Genomic DNA, 21,612 nt, shown 5'->3' with positions numbered 1-21,612 from the left:
TGCTCCTTCCCTTCTGAGCCCTCTAGTGCACCCACAGAGTACTTTACATCCACATATGAGGTATTTCCTTACTCGAGAGAAATTGGGTTACAAATTTTGGGGCGATTTCTCTCCTTTTACTCTTTTTAAAAATTCAAAAAATGGCGAATTTTCTCCTTCACTTAGCTGCTCACTTTGAATGCCATTTTGAATACTTTGAGGGGTGCAGTTTCTATAATGGGGTTATTTATGGGGTATTTCTTACAGAAAATCCAAATCCACTTCAAACTTAACTGGTCTCTGAAAAAGTCAGATTTAGAATTTTTCGTGAAAATTTTTAAAATTGCTGCTATACTTAGAAGCCCTCTAATGTCTTCAAAAAGTAAAAACATGTCAAATTTATAATGCAAACAAAGTAGACATATTGTATTTGTGAATCAATATATAATTTATTTGGAATATCCATTTTCCTTACAAGCAGAGAGTTTCAAAGTTAGAAAAATGCAACATTTTCAAGAAATTTTGGGATTTTTCACCAAGAAAGGATATAAGTAACGACGAAAATTTACCACTAACAAAGTAGAATATGTCACAAAAAAACAATCTTGGAATCATAATGAAAGGTAAAAGCATCCCAGATTATTAATATATAAATTGGCAGTTGTCAAATTTGCAAAAAAGGTCTGCGTCCAGATCAGATGATTGTATTGCTCAATCGTGGTGTGCATGTACCCTTACAGACATTTTCACCAAATTCCTTTCAGTGTGGCCGACAGAATTGAGTGTCAGGTTTACATAGTAGATTTAGTTTATTCCTGGTTGTGTATGGCAAATCAAGCATTGCAAAGGATGCCCAGGTGGCAATTTTAAGTACAGTATTTCTTCACTCAATATTTTGTCTATTGAAGTGCAGAAACAAGCCTGAATTGAGCATAACAGCCAGAAACAGATTTGTGAAATGAAGTGGGGAAAATGGTAGCTTAAATGGTACACGTTAAAGTTGCTTAAGTTCTGTAATGCAGTTCACAAAAGTTAACCAATCCATTGTTGCTAATAATTATGCCAAAACTCATGAATGCATCTCATAAGTAGTATTAGCTATAAAACTGAATCCATCCCCGGAACAGATTAAATAAGATAAAACAATATCTGCAGAAACACGTTCAAACTTTGAATATTAGAGTAAAATGGTGTCCAAATGTGAGCATATGTGTTTAACTAAATGTCACATAGAGGAAAAGATGCTGCACATATTCTGCAGAAACACATTATTTAAATACAATAGCATGTGTAAATCTTTTAGCAAAAATTTCAAGATATCATGACATAATCTAGGGCTAGTACAGAGAAAACAGATTATTTCCCATTAGAAATGGCACAAATCCAAGATCTGAGAGCCAAGAATGTGAGATCATACATCTACATTGCTTATAAGACCCTGTGGGCATGGCTGGGAAAACATCATAGCAGGTTCAACAGTCAAGGGAAAAGTCACCACTACATCACTTTAAGTGTTTAATGTTTAAGAGGCTAACTTTTCTTTCCAATACAATAATTTCTATAGAACATCTTAAAGAATTAAACGTTCACAATTCCTTTTATTGGATATCCGTCTGGCAAACCTGACCTAAAATATGCCCTAAATTATAGTGAAGTTGAGGTAGGGTCATCTGACACTACATGAATAAATTAAAATCCTTGTAGATATTATGCAACAACGAGTAAGAAAATGTAACAATGTGTAGCGAAGGCAAATGAAATATTAGCATTTACAAAAACAAGCGCAGTAACTGTCAACATGGCGAATGTCACCGATATGGAGCACGGACGCGGTAGCATGTTTGCTTTGCCATTTTTTGCCCAAGGTACTCCCTTTGTGCACACAAACATAATTTGCACCCAAGTGCAGTGCAGCCGGCAACGTAGAGGAGCAAGGCACTGATGCTTCCAGTGAAATGTCGCTTCCAGTGACATGTCACTTCAGTGACAGTCAGGGAACCATGCACAAAAGAAGTCATTGGGAGTAGGGTTTTAAAGCTTAACCACATGTTTTTTATGCACATATTGCTGTGGTTTACATACCAAAAACCATACAGCTATTAACTGTGTGAGCATACCTACAGTGGCAAAGTCACTGATGAACAGGTTATGGGGAAAAAAAATGAAGGATCTGTGTATAGAGAGGTTGCAGTAATTTCTCCTGAGAAAAAAACAGTAAAACTTCAGCTCACTATGGGTGCCATTAAGTCAAGGAGATACATTTGCAGGGAGCACGAGAGCGGAATGCCGAGCCATATCCTCGGTGAAACCAGATGATCCAAGTAGGAGAAATGGGAAAGGGGGAACTCCAGCTCCACAGTGAATAAAATGTAACCTTTAATGGTACATGTTAAAATGGAAAGTCCCACATCCACCGACGCGTTTCGGACCGTTAATAGTCCTTAATCATGGTGCTACATCCTCTCCGGACAAGTGCCTTTTATATACTGACTAGTATCTCAAAGTCACATGACAGACTAAGTCACAAATTAAACCACAACTGTTGCATGATCGCTGCTAATCAGAGTACGGCAAGCAAATGGTTAACTTAAAGCTTATGACAATCATGAGCAAAAGCTCAGTATATGTATGCTAAATCACTTCTGTAATTCATACCTTTCGGATATCTTGTATCCAGCATTAATATCCAAAAGGCTTCACGCTTCAAAAGGACACATGACCAGTCTCCACCTCTTCGTGGTGGATGCACCCTTTCAATGCCACAAACTTCAATGGAAGCGACATCCCCTTGATGGATTTCATGGATGTGTTTTGCAAGACCAGATAGAGAACGCAGATTGAAAGTCGCAGCATGTGAACTGTGAAAGTGTTCGGGTAGTGCACTTTACACAGTCCACATGTTGCTAAGTAGACCACGTGTGTCGCATAACAATTGTTGAAAGTTTTTATGGGATACCTGTTTCCATTTACAGATGATGGAAAACTCTGTTGTCTTAACAACATGTTTGCATAAATTGCATCTGGTACGTGCACACCTATAGAAGCCCTTAAGGTGAAGCCAGGTATCTGAAGGCTCATCATTTAATATATCGCTTGGGGATAACTGATTATGTAGCGTACAACCTCTTTTGGCCACAAAGTGAACCCCTTTATGTAGGATAGACGTCAATATCTCATCCTCAAACAAAACCGGTAAATGCTTGTATACAATACTCTTGATAGCTGAAAAATCTGTACTATATTGAGTGGAAAATGTGACTTTGTTTGTAGTCATGACACTGACAGCTTTGGAGGTTTTTCTCTCCACTAATAAAGCGTCACGGTTTTTATTCTTAGCTATGTTTTTTGCTCTATTAAGCGTGGCTCTGGGGTAACCTCTGGCTAACAACCTGTCATCAATGTCGGTACGCGTCTGTTCGAAAATGGTGTCTGTTGAAGAGGCTCGTCTGGCCCTAATGTATTCACCAACAGGTAAATTACGAGTAACATGACTAGGATGACAACTAGTAGCATGTAATATACTGTTCCCGGAGGTGGATTTTCTATACCATCTTCGTGTTTACCGACTTGGCAGGTATGTCACCCTTCAAATGTACATCTAAAAAATTAATTGAAGGCCCCCCACTCCAATGTGAGCCTTAGGTTCAGGTTATTGTTATTTATGTAACTCAAGAACAACATAGCCTCCTCCTGGGAGTGGGACCATACCAGGAGGAGGTCATCTATATATCAGCCGTACCACTGGATGGCACTGGCAAAGGGATTATCGGACGAATATAGATGAACCTCCTCCCAATAGGACATGAATAAATTGGCTAAACTAGGGGAAAATTTTGATCCCATGGGACAACCTGTAACCTGGATGTAGAAATCAGTGTCAAAACGAAAAAAGTTATTTTTTAATAGAAAGAGTAGTGCATCCAATAGAAAATTACACAATGTGGCATCATAATTACCATATTTTTTGACGTGATATTTGACAGCTTCTACTGCCAAGTGGTGAGGAATACAAGAGTATAAACTTGCCACATCACAGGATAGCTGTTTAAATTCATATTAGGAGATAGCACATCCCTAATATGTTTAAATTTATTGGGAGCTAACCAACTACCACTCCATTGCTCTTTTCAAGATCAATGTGCCATGCTTGAGATGGTAGATCTGTCTGTGGAATCTTTTGTTTCTAACATTACTCCAGTCACCAATACTAAAAATGATTTCAAAACTGCGAACCCCTATTTTTACCCAGTAAATGCAAGAACTGAGACTATGGACACTTTCCAGAGCTGCATAGAAAAAGATTTGAAAGAACTTTATCAGAAAAATAAAAGGGTACCCGAAGAAAATTTTAATAGCGCTGAAAGAACAGTGCTTAAACAATTAGAAAAAACAAACAAACATCATAATAAGGGGATCAGATAAAGGGGGGGCCACGGTGATTATGGACAAATCGTTATACCATGATCAGGTGCTAAAAATGCTTAGTGATGTTGATACGTATCGGAAAATTCCAATGATCCTACAGAAATGGTCAAAAAAGAGCTGAATGTATTGATATCTTATGGTGTATCTTTGAATATTTTCAGTGAACAGCAAGCTGAATTTCTTTGTCCTGAATGTCCTGTGATGCCAGTCTTTCATGCGCTCCCAAAAATTCACAAACAGATTTTCCCTCCACCTTTATGCCCCATAGTGGCAGGGATCGGTTCGGTGCATGAAAGGCTGGCATCATGGCTAGACATGTTGTTGCAGCCTTTGGTTGTGCGTACTGCAGGTTATGTCCGTGACACAAAAGTATTATTATCAGCTGTTGACAAATTTGAGTGGTTGGATGGCTATTCATGGCTATCCTGTGATGTGGCAAGTTTATATTCTTGTATTCCTCACCAATTGGCAGTAGAAGCTGTCAAATATCACATCAAAAAATATGGTAATTATGATGCCACATTGTGTAATTTTCTATTGGATGCACTAGTCTTTCTATTAAAAAATAACTTTTTTCATTTTGACACTGATTTCTACATCCAGGTTACAGGTTGTCCCATGGGATCCAAATTTTCCCCTAGTTTAGCCAATTTATTCATGTCCTATTGGGAGGAGGCTCATCTATATTCGGCCGATAATCCCTTTGCTAGTGCCATCCAGTGGTACGACCGATATATAGATGACCTCTTCCTGGTATGGTCCCACTCCCAGGAGGAGGCTATGTTGTTCTTGAGTTACATAAATAACAATAACTTGAACCTAAGGTTCACGTTGGAGTGGGGGGAACCTTTAATTAATTTTTTGATGTACATTTGAAGGGTGACATACCTGCCAAGTCGGTACACATGAAGATGTATAGAAAATCCACCTCCGGGAACAGTATATTACATGTTACTAGTTGTCATCCTAGTCATGTTACTCGTAATTTACCTGTTGGTGAATACATTAGGTCCAGACGAGCCTCTTCAATAGACACCATTTTCGAACAGACGTGTACCGACATTGATGACAGGTTGTTAGCCAGAGGTTACTCCAGAGCCACGCTTAATAGAGCAAAAAACATAGCTAAGAATAAAAGCCGTGACGCTCTATTAGTGGAGAGAAAAACCTCCAAAGCTGTCAGTGTCATGACTACGGACAAAGTCACATTTTCCACTCAATATAGTACAGATTTTTCAGCTATCAAGAGAAATGTATCCAAGCATTTACCGGTTTTGTTTGAGAATGAGATATTGACGTCTATCCTACATAAAGGGGTTCACTTTGTGGCCAAAAGAGGTCGTACGCTACGTAATCAGTTATCCCCAAGCAATATATTAAATGATGAGCCTTCAGATACCTGGCTTCACCTTAAGGGCTTCTATAGGTGTGCACGTGCCAGATGCAATTTATGCAAACATGTTGTTAAGACAACAGAGTCTGCATCATCTGTAAATGGAAACAGGTATTCCATAAAAACTTTCATCAATAGTGATGCGACACACATTGTCTACTTAGCAACATGTGGACTGTGTAAAGTGCAATATGTTGGGTGCACTACCCGTAAGTTAAAAAGAAGCATCTATGAACACTTTCACAGTTCACATGCTACGACTTTCAATCTGCGTTCTCTATCTGGTCTTGCAAAACACATCCATGAAATCCATTAAGGGGATGTGTCTTCCATTGAAGTTTGTGGCATTGAAAGGGTGCATCCACCACGAAGAGGTGGAGACTGGTCACGTGTCCTTTTGAAGCATGAATCCTTTTGAATATTAATGCTGGATACGAGATATCCGAAAGGTATGAATTACAGAAGTGATTTAGCATACATATACTGAGCTTTTGCTCATGATTGTCATAAGCTTTAAGTTAACCATTTGCTTGCCGTACTCTGATTAGCAGCGATCATGCAACAGTTGTGGTTTAATTTGTGACTTAGTCTGTCATGTGACTTTGAGATACTAGTCAGTATATAAAAGGCAGTTGCCCGGAGAGGATGTAGCACCATGATTAAGGACTATTAACGGTCCGAAACGCATCGGTGGACGTGGGTTTTAACTCACTGAGCACTGTTGGTCTTTTTTGGACTTTCCATTTTAACATGTACCATTAAAGGTTACATTTTATTCACTGTGGAGCTGGAGTTCCCCCTTTCCCATTTCTCCTACTTGGATCAGTAATTTCTCCTGGTTCAGATAAGATTGCAGAGAAAGAAACCAGAAGCCATGGAATAAAAATAACTCCCCTCAAGAAATCACATCAGAGGGCTTTTGAATTGATTCTGCTGGTACATGATTCACAGCTAATAGTGGCTTAGAGCTCATTGACATCACAGGAGGACACCCATTAAGTGGGCAGCATACAGGCTGCTGTGCCTACAGGCCCTCATGATGTCAGTCAGCAGAGCCAAACCTACCAGACAACAGGGAGCATATTAAGAGTATGGAGAGATCCTACTGGGTGATCCCTATTACTAGCAACTCTTATTCTTCTATTCGGCAGTACAGAGGGAAGAAGGATGACTGACTGGAACACACCACAAGCCTTGTCACAGGAAGCAGCAACAGATGGAACCAACCCAAGGTAAGACTGACACAGTAGCACCTGCTGGCGACAAAAAGACACTACAGAGGTGTTTTGTGTTTCCTGTCTGGTGAACAAAGGATGATCTCTTGGTCAGGTGTGTCAGAAATAGAAGAACCCTACACTATAAAAAGGAGCACATGCTGTGTGTCAAAATTGTTATACTAACTGAAAAAATTATTTGCACATTCCTTGTTCTGTCTAGAAAAGAATTGTGGATAAGAGAGGTAAAACAAAATATGGCAAATGTATTAAAGGTATCAGCAATAAATTGGTGTAAAATATGTCAGACACAAGGTGGCGTAAATAAGGCAAAACTAGAAAGCAGCAGCAAATTTATCATTCTATGTAAAAGAAAACCCAAGTACATTTTAAAAGTAAAAATAATTAATTTATAGACACTTTACTTTATCCAGTGTTGCAATTCAATGTTGCATAAGTAAATAACAATTTAAGAATCCAAACTTTAATTGAAAATGCATTAAGAACACACGACGGATTAAAAAGTGTGCCAGTTTGCTTAGTGGCCTGTATTCTTGGGACAAATTCAAAGAGAAGCTTGATCTCTACAGTCCTTTAAGTTTTTTATTGGATGATGCTAGTGAGTGATGTGCAACAGAAAACTAAAATAAATAAATAACCGGACAACACACAACACACTAACAAAAACAACAAAGGAACAACTATTTCACATGCTAAATTTTAACAATAGGATCTCAACACATAATATATTGAAAGTAGTTATTAACCCATTTTCTCCACAGGACACATGGGTATGTCTAGGGGAGGGTACCGGCTTTAGAGTGGGATTCTGATTTAATCCCACTCGGTACTGGCTGGTATCAAAAGGCAGAGGCCGCAGCTACCAGTCTGCATTGACAAACTTGCGGAAATGTCCTAACTATTTAAATATAATGTTAATGAAACCGCATGGTGAATGGCGTATAGAAAAAGGATCCCAACTTCCAGATAGTTGGTCACTTCATATACCAGAAAAAAAATAAAATAAAAAGCTACCAAAAAGGCCGATCAAAACAAAACTAATAAACACTACAGATCAAGGTGCAAAAAATTTTAGCTCTAATACAGCTCCATATATAAAAACTTAAGAGGGTGTCAGAAGAGGACAATTTTAAGCATACTCATTCTCCTACAAAAAAATGATAATGATTTTAAGCAGTAAAATATATAAGGCTGCATTCACATCTCGTTTTTGCAATACGGGTCCTGTATCCCGTTTCTGTACAAAAAACGTATGTCTCCAAACTGCAACCGTATATGCCTCCTCACGTTTTTAAACCGTATACGGTTTGAAAACGGATGTCCGTTTTAATAAGTTTTCCTTGAAAAAAAACGGATACGGTTTTACGTTTGTCAACATTTTAAATAAAGTTCTTCTTTTTATTGAATTTCCCCCCCAAAAAAAGAAAAAAATGAAAAACCGTACTGTGCAAACCGGATGTAACCATATGCACATACGGTTACATACGGTTACCATAGAACTCCATTTTAAAATAACCGTATACAGTTTGGATATGGTTTTTGACCGGGACACAAAACCGTAGTAGACTACGGTTTGGTGTACCGTTAAAAACTGTATAAAACCTTAAATGATACAAACGTACACAACCTGATGCTACGGTTGGCATACGGTTTACAATGAAATGTCTATATATACGGTTTGCAATACAGTTCGATACGTTTTTTTTCAATGAAACCGGATACGGCAACCGTATTGCAAAAACGAGATGTGAATGCAGCCTAAATTGGGTATCTTTGTAATCATATGGACCTACAGAATGAACACAAATTGTCATTTTAACTGTAAAGGGCAGTGCATAGAAGCAAAGTCCCCTAAAATTTGCATAATTTTGTTTTTGTTTTTTTACATTCACTTCACAAATAATTTTTTGGGGCTTCACAATCAGTCTTGTAAACAACAAGCCCTCATTTGGGTCTGTAGATGGAAAATTGAAAGAGTTATGGATTTTAAAAGATAAGGAGGAAAACATGAAACTGCCAAAAAAACTGATGTGTCATTAAGGGTGTGAATATTTCCAGTGGAAACTCCTTTTTCTATCATGACACACCATGCCTGATTGTAGGATATATGCCATAAAACTAAGAAGGGTGGGGCACATGGAAGCGCTGGTGTGTAGGGAAAACTTTGAAGGAACCACAGACAGGGTCCGCTCTGCTATAGGCAAAATAGACAGCCGCCTAGAACGCCCTCTTTATGGGAGTGCCGCTCTGTTCACCACATGAGTTAGACAGCCACTCTCTGAACCTCTCAATCAATCAGCTTAGCCAGCAGCACCACTTCTGATGTGTGTCACCCCAGTAATAAGGTTATTACTTAAGGAGGGGGTTTGTAACGGTGTGTCACCCCAGCAGTAAAGACATTACATGAGGAGGGGGTTTGTTACAGTGTGTCACCCCATTAGTAAGTGAATTACATAAGGAGGAGGTTTGTTACAGTGTGTCACCCCAGTAGTAAGTGAATTACATGGGGAGGGGCTTGTTACAGTGTGTCATCCCAGTTGTAAGGTGATTACATGCGGAGGAGGTTTGTTACAGTGTGTCTCCCTAGTAGTAAGGTGGGGCATGTCAAAGGGCCGGCCAATGGGTGGAGTCAAAGGGGCGACAAAATTGGCTTTTGCCTAGGGTGGAAAAAATCCTTGCACTAGCTCTGGCCAAAGAGCTAAAATAGCACTGTGGCTCCTGTAAAGCAGGTTTACAGGTCCACTATTTTTGCCATATACCTCCATGTTGGCTCCTGCACCCCACCAATCTTTATAAGGTGCTGGATGTTCCAGATCTTGCAAGCCTGGTAACAGATTGCACAGAGGCACATTCACAGTGTAGGGTCTGTCCCAATGAGGTCACCTTATCGCGGTGGGATGGTCCAAAATATTTGGCCGCCAAATGGTGAGCAGAGCATCTACATTTTTTCATTTTTTGCATTGTAGCAATATAGCATTTCATGTTTTATCTGTATCTTTGTGCTAGCAGTGTGTTGCTGTATTCTCCTGTTTATATATATTTAGCCTAGCAGCGTGCGCCTGTATGCTGGGCCCATGCAGTATTGTGGCATCAGTATGTGCTGGCCAACTTATTCTTTTTTCTGTGTGTGTGTGTGATATATATATATATATATATATATATATATACAGATCTACAATCTTTTGTTATGCATGGCTACTGTATTACAATATGCCACTTTTGTACAACAGACAATAAATAAAGGAACTATCATTTTCGTGTTGTCTCAATTTGCTTATGGTAAAACAAAGTACATGATATATTTAATCACTTAAAATAAAAAAAAGTATTGTACAGCTTTCCCGTTTTGATCCATACCTTGTGGTTGTGCATTGTACAGTGATGGGTCTACAGAAGGTATATTTTGCGGAGATGGATTAGCAATGGCATTGCTTGCTACACCTAAAAAAAAAAAAGACAGAAATGAAATAATAAACTGATTATAACCACATCCAGAGAAAGTCAATTTGCAGTGAATTCATTTTAAATTGAGATCTATCAATTTAGGGACACGTTAAGTTGGTGGTTCACACAGAGCATTTTGTGGCAATTTTTCATTCAGTTTTTTTGAGCCAAAGGCAGAAATTGATTCAATAGGAATGGAAAATATAAAGGAAGGGCTTATACTTTTCCTACCGTATGGAATCACACCTGTGTTTCTTGTGTAGAAGTAGAAAAAAAAGAGAGGACCAGAGTAGGCGCCTTATGCGTTACCCTAATAAACACAAAAATGTGCCCCACACAAAAGTGGGGGCAAGGTAGGAGTCTATAAAATAGCCGCTCACCTGAAGCGTATAGTAAATACGCATATAACCTCAAGCAGAGGTATGATGGAGAGGGGGATCCCGTGCAAGCCCACAGGTCTCAGGATGGAACCGGATGGAAAGCCTGTAGTTAGACTAGATGCAGCAAGGAAAAAATAACCTACAAAGAGGCACCCAGGTATCCATGGAAAGCTCACAACCAGGTCATGGAAGTGGGGTAAAGCTTCAAGTTTATTGGAGTACACAGGAATGACGCGTTTCAGGTGTACAAACCCCTTCTTCAGATTAAGCATATTGTAATACCTTTGTGTTATATTACCTTTGCTGCAGGGACGCGCTCCTTAGAGACGTGTCCCTCGCAACCAACGTGCCGCCCGGCTCTGTCAACACTAGAAGCTGGGGCACGTCGCCCTTTGTTTACTAGCCGCGGAGCGCACGGCAACTTCAAAATGCGGATTAAGCCTCACCCTGGTCCTTAACTGGACAAACTTAAACATGCTCCTTTCCATTATATAATTTCTCTTAGACTACAAATTTTGTTAATGCCTAGTTATATTAAAGCTAGGTAACTGTTTACCAATGTGAAATCTGATTTTCTTGGAACATTTATGCAGATTTTTAGAGTGTGTCACTTTGACCTTTGATCTGGCCACCATCTTGTTTTTTTTTATCAGTGTGCATATATAAAGCCAAGATACATATGTTTTTTTATGAATATGCATAATCTGAAGAAGGGCTTTCCATGGATACCTGGGCGCCTCTTTGTAGGTCATTTTTTCCTTGCTGCATCTAGTCACACCTGTGTTTGGGTCAGAAAACGGACTGAGAAACCTTCCATAAAAAGATGTGAGTAAACCCTCCTTAAAGCCCAAGATATAATGTAGAGCAGCAGAAATTTATGACTGGCAGGAGGCTAAATGTGCCAATACCTTCCTTTCACCAATAACTATGAGTAATGAGAAGAAGCTATGGCAATGATGGACATGCACATAGTGTGTCCAGCAAGTCATGGACATGTACATTATAGTCTGCAGCTGCTACTGCTTTCGAAATAGATAGGTGTCCCTGATCCTGCACATACATTCCATGTAGATGGTAGTGCACCATGGAACGTACATACAGAAGAAAGGACTCCTGTCTATCAATAAACTCCTGTACGGTAATGAGCGGTGATACAAACACTGTATGCATCACTGTTGACTCTACATTTGGTGGGTCAGATGTGCAATGCTGTATTTATCGCTGTTCACTTTAGTCTTTTGGGGTTGGGTTAGGGTGCTAGATGTTATTTGCCTTTGCAACCCACTGGCAACACTAGTGGTTTAGAGGTATCACTATTATAAGATAAAGGCACTGCTGAAAAAGTTTGCTCAAACACATATTTATAAAAAATATTTAAATGTTGATACATCATAGCCCCACTTGCTATTGAACTATATATGGACTATTGTTAATAGCCACTGGGATATACAGTACTACAGCTGTACCATTCTAGGATTTTACATTACCATTTTTTCAGCATAAGCCACATATGTCGAAAGCATGGGTGAAATCCACATCAGAAGCTGTGGCAAAGTGACAAGCAGATTTTTCCAATAATTCACCGCATAGTTTAGGGACACTTTAGAATGGAAATTTTCTGCTGCATGTGAACATGGCCTAAAAGTTCAAGGTGCCTCACAAGATTAAAGACCATTACTTTAGATTTTTTTTCATAAATTATACCTAAATGAACTCTTACATATTTGACGATGTTATGCAGCCAATAACACTGTGTGCATGATAAAAGACTCCCTCGGGCGGCACCCCTAATTAACAATAGAAGTGAAATAAATATGACCTGAACTAGTACATGAAGTATTCTTTGTAGATATCAGAAGGATTTCCCTCAGATAAAGACATTGAGCATTGTAGACGGGATCATATCAATGTGTGCTAATGATTTAAAGCATAAACACTGGATAAGGAAAGGAAACACCTTGCTAATTTATAAGCAAAATAAAAAAGATCATTAAAATGAATGAAGCATATGCGTTCCAATATATACTAGTACTTGTGAATCATAGAAGCTGTGCAATACGAAGGTGCTAGCCACGCAGTAAATAAACTCACAGGTCAAATGCTATAAGAACTGCTAGAGACCGTAATAGATTAGTATTATAATTTTTTCAACTTTTTTGGCCTTAATAAGATCTCCTTAGGACAAATGTTCTACAGCATAGGGCTGGGCGGTATGACCAAATATGTGTATCACGGTATTTTTGTAACTTATGGCGGTTCCACGGTATATAACGGTATTCCCTCCCCCCCCCCCCAAAATTATCAGCCCAGCGCTGCACTGTCCCCATTGGAGTAAATACTCACATTTCACCCGCAAGCGCTGCCTCCCACGTCCTCCTGTTTGTTGCGGGCCGCCGGCACTGACACTCTATACTGTACGCTGTATCCCTATGCCCATGCTGCAAAAGATAAACAAAATAACTTTAACTCACCTTCCCCGTCGGTCCGGACTAGCTTCCTGGGGACGGGAATGTCGGACAGCCGTCAGCCTATCACAGGCCGCAGCGATGTTCCGCCTCGGTCGGTGATAGGCTGAGCCCACTGCCATGTAAGAAGCCAGCCGGCGGCCCGCAATAAACAGGAGGATGAGGAGGGCAGCGCTTGCGGGTGATATGTGAGTATTTACCCCGATGGGGACAGCGCAGCGCTGGGCTGATAATTAACCCCTTAAGGACTGAGCTCTTTTTCACCTTAAGGACGCGGCCATTTTTTGCAATTCTGACCACTGTCACTTTAAACATTAATAACTGGAATGCTTTTAGTTATCATTCTGATTCAGAGACTGTTTTTTCGTGACATATTCTACTTTAACATAGTGGTAAATTTTGTGGCAACTTGCATCCTTTCTTGGTGTGAAATCCCAAAATTTGATGAAAAATTTGAAAATTTAGCATTTTTCTATCTTTGAAGCTCTCTGCTTGTAAGGAAAATGGATATTCAAAATATATATATATTTTTAATTCACATATACAATATGTCTACTTTATGTTTGCATCATAAAATTGACTTTTTTTTTACTTTTGGAAGACACCAGAGGGCTTCAAAGTTCAGCAGCAATTTTCCAATTTTTCACAAAATTTTGAAACTCGCTTTTTTTCAGGGACCAGTTCAGGTTTGAAGTGGATTTGGAGGGTCTTCATATTAGAAATACCCCAAAATTTACCCCATTATAAAAACTGCACCCCCAAAAGTATTCAAAATGACATTCAGTCAGCGTTTTAACCCTTTAGGTGTTTCACAGGAATAGCAGCAAAGTGAAGGAGAAAATTCACAATCTTCATTTTTTACACTCGCATGTTTTTGTAGACCCAATTTTTGCAAGGGGTAAAAAGGAGAAAATTTTTACTTGTATTTGAAACCCAATTCCTCTCGAGTAAGCACATACCTCATATGTCTATGTTAATTGTTCGGCGGGCGCAGTAGAGGGCTCAGAAGGGAAGGAGCAAAAAATGGTTTTTGGGGGGCATGTCACCTTTAGGAAGCCCCTATGGTGCCAGAACAGCAAAAAAAAAACACATGGCATACCATTTTGGAAACTAGACCCCTCAGGGAACATAATAAGGGGTAAAGTAAACCTTAATACCCCACAGGTGATTCACGACTTTTGCATATGTAAAAAAAAAATTTTTTCCCTAAAATGCTTGGTTTCCCAAAAGTTTTACATTTTTAAAAAGGGTAATAGCAGAAAATACCCCCCAAAATCTGAAGCCCAATTTCTTCCGATTCAGAAAAAAACCCATATGGGGGTGAAAAGTGCTCTGCTGGCGCACTACAGGTCTCAGAAGAGAAGGAGTCACATTTGGCTTTTTTGAAGGAAATTTTGCTCTGGGGGCATGCCGCATTTAGGAAGCCCCTATGGTGCCAGGACAGCAAAAAAAAAAACCACATGGCATACCATCTTGGAAACTAGACTCCTTGGGGAACGTAACAAGGGGTAAAGTGAACCTTAATACCCCACAGGTGTTTCACGACTTTTGCATATGTAAAAAAAAATTTTTTTTTTACCTAAAATGCTTCTTTTCCAAAAATGTTTACATATTTAAAAAGGGTTAAAGCAGAAATTACCCCCCAAAATTTGTAACACAATTTCTCCCGAATACGGCGATACCCCATATGTGACTCTAAACTGTTGCCTTGAAATACGACAGGGCTCCATGCGCATTTGAGGCCTAAATTAGGGATTGCATACGGGTGGACATAGGGGTATTCTACGACAGTGATTCCCAAACAGGGGGCCTCCAGCTGTTGTAAAACTCCCAGCATGCCTGGACAGTCAGTGGCTGTCTGGTAATACTGGGAGTAGTTGTTTTGCAACAGCTGGAGGCTCCGTTTTGGAAACTGTGGCGTACCAGACGTTTTTCATTTTTATTGGGGAGGGGAGGGGGGCTGGGTAGGGGTATGTGTATATGTAGTGTTTTTTACTTTTTATTTTATATTTTGTTAGTGTAGTGTAGTGTTTTTAGGGTACAGTCACACGGGCTGGGGTTCACAGTAGTTTCTCGCTGTCAGTTTGAGCTGCGGCAGAAAATTTTCCGCAGCTCAAACTTGCAGCCGGATACTTACTGTAAACCTCCGCCTATGTGAGTGTACCCTGTACATTCACATCCAGCTGTTGCAAAACTACAACTCCCAGCATGTACGGTCTATCAGTGCATGCTGGGGGTTGTAGTTTTGCAACAGCTGGAGGCACACTGGTTGTGAAACACCGAGTTTGGTAACAAACTCAGTGTTTTGCAACCAGTGTGCCTTCAGCTGTTGCAAAAGCTACAACCCCCAGCATGTACGGACAGCGGAAGGGCATGCTGGGTCTTGTAGTTATGCAACAGCTGGAGGCATACTACTTTGGCTGGGGATGCTGGGGATTGTAGTTATGCAACACTGGTTTGCTACTTAACTCAGTGTGCCTTCAGCTGTTGCAAAACTACAACTCTCAGCAGTCCCTGACAGCCAACGGGCATGCTGGGAGTTGTAGTTATGCAACCAGCAGATGCACCACTACAACTCCCAGCATGCACTTTAGCTGTTTGTGCAAGCTGGGAGTTGTAGTTACACAACAGCTGAAGGTACACTTTTCCATTGAAAAAATGTGCCTCCAGCTGTTGCAAAACTATAAGTCCCAGCATGCCCATAAGGGCATGCTGGGAGCTGTTGCTAAGCAACAGCAGGAGGCTGTCACTCACCTCCAACGATCCACGCCGCATCAGGTCAGTCCCTCGTCGTCGACGCCGCTCCTGGGGCCCCGATCCCAACATTGATGCCGGGGATCAGGGTCCCCAGCTCCCGGGGTGCACGTCCTGCACCCGCTCACGTCCTCCGGAAGAGGGGCGGAGCGGGTTGCGGAAGTGACACCCGCAGCAGGCGCCCTGATTGGTTGGCCGGGAAACCGGCCGACGAATCAGGGCGATCGTGAGGTGGCACCAGTGCCACCTCACCCTTGCTGGCTGTGGCTGTTCGGGGCCGTCAGAGACTGAATTGTCCAGCTATTTGCGGCCATCGCCGACATGGGGGGTCATCATGACTCCCCTGGGCGATATGCCCCGATGCCTGCTGAACGATTTCAGCAGGCATCGGGCACCGGCTCCCCTCCAGCTAGCGGCGGGGGGCCGGGATTTGACAGGACGTACTCAAACGTCCCGAGTCCTTAACCCCTTAAGGACACATGACGTACTGGAACGTCATGTGTCCACTCCCGATCTATAACGCGGGGCCACGGCGTGGCCCCGCGTCATAGCGGTTCGGGCCCGGCCTCTAACAACAGCCGGGACCCGTGGCTAATAGCGCGCGGCATTGATCGCTGTGACGCGCGCTATTAACCCTTTAGACGCGGCGTTCAAAGTTGAACGCCGCGTCTAAAGTGAAACCGAAAGCATGCCGGCTAGCTCAGTGGGCTGTTCGGGATAGCCGCGGTGAAATCGCGGCATCCCGAACAGCTGACAGGACAGCGGGAGGGCCCCTACCTGCCTCCTCGCTGTCCGATCGCCGAATGACAGCTCAGTGCCTGAGATCCAGGCATGAGCAGTCATGCGGCAGAATCATCGATCACTGGTTTCTTATGAGAAACCAGTGATCAATGTAAAAGATCAGTGTGTGCAGTGTTATAGGTCCCTATGGGACCTATAACACTGCAAAAAAAAAGTGCAAAAAAAAAGTGAATAAACATCATTTAACCCCTTCCCTATTAAAAGTTTGAATCACCCCCCTTTTCCCATAAAAGAAAAAACACAGTGTAAATAAAAATAAAAATAAACATAAATGGTATCGCCGCGTGCGGAAATGTCCGAATTATAAAAATATATCGTTAATTAAACCGCACGGTCAATGGCGTGCGCGCAAAAAAATTCCAAAGTCCAAAATAGTGCATTTTTGGTCACTTTTTATATCATGAAAAAATGAATAAAAAGCGATCAATAAGTCCTATCAATGCAAAAATGGTACAGTTAAAAACTTCAGATCACGGCGCAAAAAATGAGCCCTCATACCGCCCCATACACGGAAAAATAAAAAAGTTATAGGGGTCAGAAGATGACAATTTTAAACGTATAAATTTTTCTGCATGAAGTTATGATTTTTTCCAGAAGTGCGACAAATTCAAACCTGTATAAGTAGGGTATCATTTTAATCATATGGACCTACAGAATAAAGGTAAGGTGTCATTTTTACCGAAAAATGTACTACGTAGAAACGGAAGCCCCCAAAAATTACAAAATGGCGTTTTTTTTTTTCAATTTTGTCTCACAATGATTTTTTTTCCCGTTTCACCGTAGATTTTTGGGCACAATGACTGACGTCATTACAAAGTAGAATTGGTGGTGCAAAAAATAAGCCATCATATGGATTTTTAGGTGCAAAATTGAAAGAGTTATGATTTTTTAAAGGCAAGGAGCAAAAAACGAAAATGCAAAAACGGAAAAAACCCCGGTCCTTAAGGGGTTAAGGACTCGGAAAAGGGGCCGTTTGAGTATGTCCTGCGTCCTTAAGGGGTTAATTGGGGGGGGGGGGAGGGGGGAGAAAAGCGCTCGCAGGTCACATATGATTAGTTCCCCAATGTGGGGACAGCGCAGCGCTGGGCGGATAATTCATTCATTCCCGAGGGGGAGGGGCCCAACCAGTATTGCGGTATGGGGAAAATTCATATCGTGCAGCACAAAAATTTCGGTATTCGGTATGAACCGGTATACCGTCCAGCCCTACTACAGCATGGGGTTTAATATACTACTTATTATAAGGTACAGTCAAGTCAATTCAGACTGATGACCAAGTGAAAATAACCAGAATGGTTGGTCTTTTCAGACTTTGTATGTTTATGATATGTGCCTTAATCCATCTTTATTTCCTTCCTTTTTTCTTTGTAAAAGCAGATATGAAAGATACATGTGCAGTCTTCCATATGTACTTGATCCCAACATCCAATTCATTTTACAGAACTAAAACATAATCCTCATCAGAAGAAATGTGGACCTACAATATAATCGAGTGATCGTATCGACCACATTTACCCTGACATCAGTCTTACTACAGTCCTGTCCCCAGAATACTGAGGCGCAATGTCAAAAACAGAACCTATTAGATAAACTGTCAGCCTGATCACCCACTCTAAACCCAAAACACGGGGTTACAGAGTGGGTGACCAGAAGTCCACAGAGGGGTCAATTACTAAATTCTGCCCACTTCTTCCGGAAATATGCACTGCAGAAGTCCCGCTGCTCAATTCAGGGAAGCAATATCCGTAAATATTATTTTACTGGAATAAACTTTCAGCAGATGTGGTTGGCAAATTCACGGTAAATCAATAAAAAATGTGAAGGGTATCAAGGGTAAACTAGATCGGCTTGTTGGCCTTTTAATGCCAAAAGGGTGGTCTGGTTTAGGCTACTTTCACACTGCCCTTGCTCCCCTTCAAGAACAAATGTCAAAGTCTCTTTTTTTTCCCCGATTTTAATGGCCGTTCTCATAACGGAAGCCATGGCAAACAAAGGTGTCTCGGCAGCTCCAATGAATTATTATGTGGGCCACCGGGCGCCATTTTGAATAACGGGAGAAAAAGGCAGCACATGCTGTAATTTTCCTCCTGTTATTCTGACCAGCTCTCCGAGTGGCCATCACACTGCCGGCCATCAACGGCAGTGTGAAAGGGGCCTTAGAAAAAAACTGAATTTACTAATGCTACATTAGGGAACGCTGAATTAACAGAGGGATGTCCTGTTTTGTATGTCATCAATTAGCTAAAGCAAAGATTGGCTATAAAGACTTGTTTACGAGGACCTGGCACAAAACCTGTAAATTTCAATAGGAAATTCTTCTGCAGTGATGTGGTACTGAAATTGAATACTTACTGCTGGGTTTCCCCAAAGATAACAACTTGTTGCTGGAGATACGATGGGTCCAGATTATCAGCAAAACATTAACACCTTAAGGACCCAATTTTCATTTAGCATTTTTATTTTTTTCTCCTCCCCTTCAAAAACAATAACACTTTTAATTTTGCACCTACAGACCCATATAAGGGTTTGTTTTTTGCATCACCAACTGTACATTGTAATGACATCACTTATTTTATAACAATCTGCGGCAATACAAAACAAAAAACTTATTTGTGGTGTGAAAAAAAAAATGCCATTTTGTGAATTTTGGGGTCTTCTGTTTCTCCCCAGTGCATTTTTTGGTAAAAATGACACCATACCTTTATTCTGTAGGTCCATGCAGTCACATGGATACCTAATTTATGTGGATTTCATTTTATTTTGCAACTTAAAAACAAATCCTAACTACATGCACCGAAATTAGTATGTTTAAAATTATCATCTTCTTACCCCTATAACTTTTTTTTATTTTTCTGTACTGTATAAGGGGCTACATGAGGGCTAATTTTTTGCGCCATGTTCTGTAGTTTTTATCGGTACTATTTTTGTTATGTTCTTTTTATTATTTTTTTTACGATATATGAAGTGACCAAAAATGAATTTTTTTTTCTATATTTTCTATATTTTTACGTGTACACCATAGACCTTGTGGTTTAACCTAATTAGTTCATTTACACACGTGGCTGTGCCACGTGTTATTAAAGGAGTAGTCCGGTGCACACTTTTTTTATTTTATCAAAATAAAAGAAAACACACTTTATCTTACCTGCCAACGAGCCCCCGGAGCTCCGGTACAGGTGTTCGGTCCCCGGGCTGTATTCTTCTTACTTCCTGTTAGCCCGGCACGTTACACGGAGCTTAGCCTATCACTGGCCGCAGCGATGTCCCACCTCGGCCAGTGATAGGCTGAAGCTCCGTGTGACGTGCCGGGCTAACAGGAAGTAAGAAGAATACAGCCCGGGGACCGAACACCTGTACCGGAGCTCCAGGGGGCTCGTTGGCAGGTAAATATAGATATAGATAAAGTGTACACCCTGCATTCTTGAGGACTTGGGTGCGAGGGCGTACCCAAACGCCCTGCGTCTTTAACAGGTTCAAAGATCCTTAAGTAAAAAAATGCAGCATGTTGGGTAAACATGGCACAGGGTTTTTAAGGCTAATCTGATTTAGCACTACGCAGCAAACACAACCAACTGCTATAGCCCCATTCACTTTATAGTTTATAGGCCATCATTCATATCAGCCCAGAAAACCCCTTTATGGTCTATTCACATGTACAGTATTCTGTGCAGACTTTATGCGCCTATTTGATGAGCAGGATTTTCTGATGCAGATTTCAATGTAAACTGAACACAGCTTGAAATCCTACACATCAAATCTGCACAGAATACTGTAGGTGTGAATAGACCCTTAAGGTGTATTCACACGTACAGTATCCTGCGCAAATTTGATGCACAGGATTTGAAGCTGTAGATTTAAATGTAAACTAAATGATTTAACACAGCTTCAAATCCTGTGCCTCAAATATGCGCAGGATACTGTGAATACACCTTATAAAACCAAATACTTTAAAATAAAATTAGTTTTTTAAATAAACAATGAAATTATTATTGTGCAAAACTTTAGCCTTCAGCTACAACCAGTCTAAAAAAAAAGTCATCTTACCTGTATTGTGCGGAACTTCTGCTGGTGTATTGGCTGGAGCATGTGCCCCTGGAGGGATCTGGATTCCAGTGTAGTTAGAAGTTGGCATGTTTCCTGGTTGGTATGTGGATGATGATCTTTCAAGGTCTTGTTTGTCTGCAGATGATGAGCCTTCATCATCTTCATCTGTAGAAGGATATAGATCTATTTAGTGATCAATACAAAATAATAATTGAAACATTACAAAATTTGACATGCATGGCAGAATTTAAATATCATGGTCAGCAATCATTTACAATCAATAAGATCAGAAAAGCTTTATTTCATATATAAAATACATTACATCATTTTGGCATAGCCATGTCACTATGGATTTTGGCATCAATGGTGAGCAATTGAAACACAAAATATATTTAATTTAGCTTTAGAGGCAAGAAACTAGAAAACAGTTTCATCATTTCAAAACAATTGAAAGCATCAAATAGTTTCGAAACCTAAAGACTCAATCAGCATACAGCTTAACTAATATTACCTGCAAATAAAGTAAATTATAACCGCCACTGTTTCCAAAAGCCCCCTTATAGGCAACTGTGACACTCCCATCCTCACTTCTTATACAATGGACAATGACTGCATTAGCAAGGACTGGCACCATGTAGTGGCCACATCCTGACTGGCTCTTAGATAATGTGTTGACCTCTACTCTGCCCAGC

The 21,612-nt window shown here is 40.5% G+C and overlaps 1 protein-coding gene across 4 annotated transcripts in view; it reads right to left on the bottom strand.

Moving 5' to 3' along the window:
* VTA1 (vesicle trafficking 1) overlaps window positions 1-21,612 on the bottom strand; it is a 270,718-nt gene that overhangs the window by 34,463 nt on the left and 214,643 nt on the right. For 3 of the 4 annotated variants that reach the window (XM_056567241.1, XM_056567244.1, XM_056567243.1), the window contains 2 exons: window positions 20,921-21,103; window positions 10,390-10,473 (listed from right to left, as the gene is read on the bottom strand). In XM_056567241.1, coding sequence (XP_056423216.1) covers window positions 10,390-10,473; window positions 20,921-21,103 — 267 coding nt within the window. The remainder of the gene's footprint in view (window positions 1-10,389; window positions 10,474-20,920; window positions 21,104-21,612) is intronic. The other variant, XM_056567242.1, reaches the window with a different exon arrangement.

Source organism: Hyla sarda, chromosome 3 (genome assembly GCF_029499605.1).
Source record: "Hyla sarda isolate aHylSar1 chromosome 3, aHylSar1.hap1, whole genome shotgun sequence".
NCBI classification, from domain to species: domain Eukaryota; kingdom Metazoa; phylum Chordata; class Amphibia; order Anura; family Hylidae; genus Hyla; species Hyla sarda.
The sequence above is the reverse complement of the archived record's forward strand: the minus strand, read 5'-3'. Positions and strand labels throughout refer to the sequence as shown.